The sequence below is a fragment of the Triticum urartu genome, chromosome 5A (assembly GCF_056163025.1).
Source record: "Triticum urartu cultivar PI428250 chromosome 5A, HENAU_Tu73, whole genome shotgun sequence".
Classification (NCBI taxonomy): domain Eukaryota; kingdom Viridiplantae; phylum Streptophyta; class Magnoliopsida; order Poales; family Poaceae; genus Triticum; species Triticum urartu.
Genome location: NC_141877.1, coordinates 382,719,652 through 382,722,260, shown reverse-complemented (window position 1 = coordinate 382,722,260; position 2,609 = coordinate 382,719,652). Strand labels below are relative to the sequence as shown.

The window sequence follows — 2,609 nt, the reverse complement described above, 5'->3', positions numbered from 1 at the left end:
AGAAATAGCAGAATCAAGAATAGTGTTTGTATGCCCTAAAAGTAAATACAAAGAAATTGACAGTTAAGTGAATGAAAAATATATATCAAACCATGGAGGACATACAGATGCAGTAGAAAAAAATGGCTAAAGGTTTATTATTGGAATCGTCATGTTCCCCAAATGCAGTTCAAGCTGCCGTAGCAGCACGATATACAGGCTACCAACCATCAATTGAGTTTACAGTTTCATGAACTTGCAAGCAAAATGAAATGGATGTAAAGATAAGCCACGGATTTATGATATAAATCAAGTACTGTTGATATAGTTACCGTGATAGGGATAGCCCAACAATCTAAATATGGTGTACAAGTACACAACTGAAGCATGAACCCACGATTCAACTGCAAAGATAGTCACTTGGCAACACGAAAAATCCAACACGACTCCAACGGCTAAAAGGATCAATCTCTCTATGCAATCGAGAAGCAATCAGATAATTGCATGCATGCAAGGCTCGACGCTTACAATTGTCTCATACTCCAGTCCTGATCCCAGTCATCCATGAGTGTTCAAAGCTTCCCAGACCAGATTCTTCGGAACAGCTCCAGTGGTGGCTTCCCTGGCCTGCAATGCTGCAGCCCTTAGCGTCTTCCATGTCATTACATTGGCCTCCCAGAATGTGGCAGCACCATAAGACAGCCCATGCTTCTTGCAAAGGTCGCGCACAATCGGCGCGACCATCCTGTAGTGGCACCGAGGCAGGCGAGGAAACAAATGGTGTTCAACCTGGAACTGCAGACCACCATGGAACCAATCCATCCACGGGGAGCACTTGATATCAAGTGTGCCCGCGGTTTGCCTCTCAAACCAGTCGTTCCCCTTTGGTGGCCCAACATACACGGCGGATGAGAAGTGGTTCAGGCAGAACTGCACATGCTGAATCCCCGTGATCACAAAGCTTGCAAGCACAAAAGCAACCCTCTCCCACCAATTCGGCAGGCAAGAGACCAACAAGGGGTACCAAACCCAGAACGCGGCAACTCCGGCGATCTCCAGCCAACGCTGCCGCACCTTCTTTTGCGTGATCAGGAACACGATTGACTGCACTAGAAGATTTATCCTTGCAAATCCCATCACCGGGTAGAATGTCCAGTGCTGGTAGCTGACGAAGAACTTGGATATGGCATCAAACGCCAAGGTGCGCTCGTAGCAGACTGACCAAAGGTTGTTGAAGAGCTTGGTGGAAACCGCGAAGAGCGGCAAGTGCTGGAGGTCAGGGTCATGGTCGAGGCTGTTGCAGGAGATGTGGTGTGTGTTGTGGTTGAACTTCCACCAGGCGATGCCGAGGCCGGTGAGGCAGTTCCCAGATACCACCTGCAGGAGGCGGTTGAGCGCAGGGTGCTTGGTGATCTGGTGGTGGCCGGAGTCATGGCCAATCCAGCCCGACTGGATCCAGATGAAGCCAATGAGGCCGCCGGCGAACATGTGGGCCCCGGTGCTGGAGCAGGCTAGGACGCAGTAGAGGGCGATGCAGAAGAGCACCGACATTGCGACGAGCAGGAACTTGGGGGTGTGGCCGACGCGCTCGAAGAGGCCCGCGGAGGAGAGCTGCGCGAGGAGGCGGCGGAAGTCGGCGGAGGCGGGGGGGACGGTGTAGTCGGAGAGGCGGCCGACGAAGAAGCGGCGGAGGAGCGGGCGCACGGAGGGCGGGTGGTAGGCCATGAAGGCGTCGGTGGCGTCCTGGCCGGCGAGGGTGATGAGCGGGACCTCGCCGCCCGGGTGGTGGCGCAGCCAGGGCGTGACGTCGTAGACGTCCCCGGAGATGGAGATCCAGAGGTCGTCCGCGGCGGCGTGCGCCTGCAGCTCCTTGGTGGAGATCATGCGGACGTCGGCCGCGTCCTTGCTGGCGGCCGGCATTGCGTCGGCTTCCGGCGCCGTTGCGTCCGCGAGGCCCGTGCGGGCCATCGGTGGCGTGGATTTAGCTGGAGCGCGAGGAGGGGTGGTCAGGAGGAAGGGAGGGGAGGGGAGGGGGAGGGGGCAAGGGGAGATCGGATCTTAAAACAGGAACGGTTCCAGGTTTGTTAGGGAGGGTGGGGAAAGACGCGCTTCTCCACGCCCTCGATGTGCTGTTACGTTTTTTGTTTTATAATACGCCCTCTTCGCTCCACGGTAAAAGATAATCTGAAATTGGCTGAGCGATGTCCCCCTTTGCCACGGATCCGGATCCTCGCATCTCAAAGGTGGACCCGGAAACCGGACACCGACGGAAGCTGGCCTTTTAAAGCTAGCCACATATGTCCGGTTGTATTCGGTCGAAATTTAATGAAATTGAACAAATTTGATGCGGTATTTAAACAACCTGGACAATATTCATTCATATTTGGATAATTTTACATAAACCACATGGTTTTTGATATATTTGAACTAGAGTGACTCTAAACCTAGACTAAAATTACCGTCAACGCTCCAGCTAAATTCACGCCATGAGCCCCGAAAAATGAAGCACCGGCTTCACAGTCTGCCCGTGTCTAATCGGCTGACGATGATCAGCCCACCAAGCTACCTCCCATGCTCTACTCTTCCCCACTGTCAACGACGCCCGTGGACGTGCTGGCATCGTTGTCATG

The 2,609-nt window shown here is 53.7% G+C and overlaps 1 protein-coding gene across 1 annotated transcript; it reads right to left on the bottom strand.

Moving 5' to 3' along the window:
• Positions 1-258: 258 nt before the first annotated feature.
• Positions 259-2,028, bottom strand: LOC125509111 (delta(8)-fatty-acid desaturase 2-like). Its single transcript, XM_048673993.2, has one exon. The coding sequence runs from the start codon at positions 1,945-1,947 to the stop codon at positions 538-540; it is 1,410 nt and encodes a 469-aa protein (XP_048529950.1). The 5' UTR covers positions 1,948-2,028; the 3' UTR covers positions 259-537.
• Positions 2,029-2,609: the final 581 nt, after the last annotated feature.

What these genes read in the sequence shown, in the direction of transcription:
- LOC125509111 (XM_048673993.2), bottom strand. Translation starts at nt 1,947, where the DNA reads ATGGCCCGCACGGGCCTCGCGGACGCAACGGCGCCGGAAGCCGACGCA.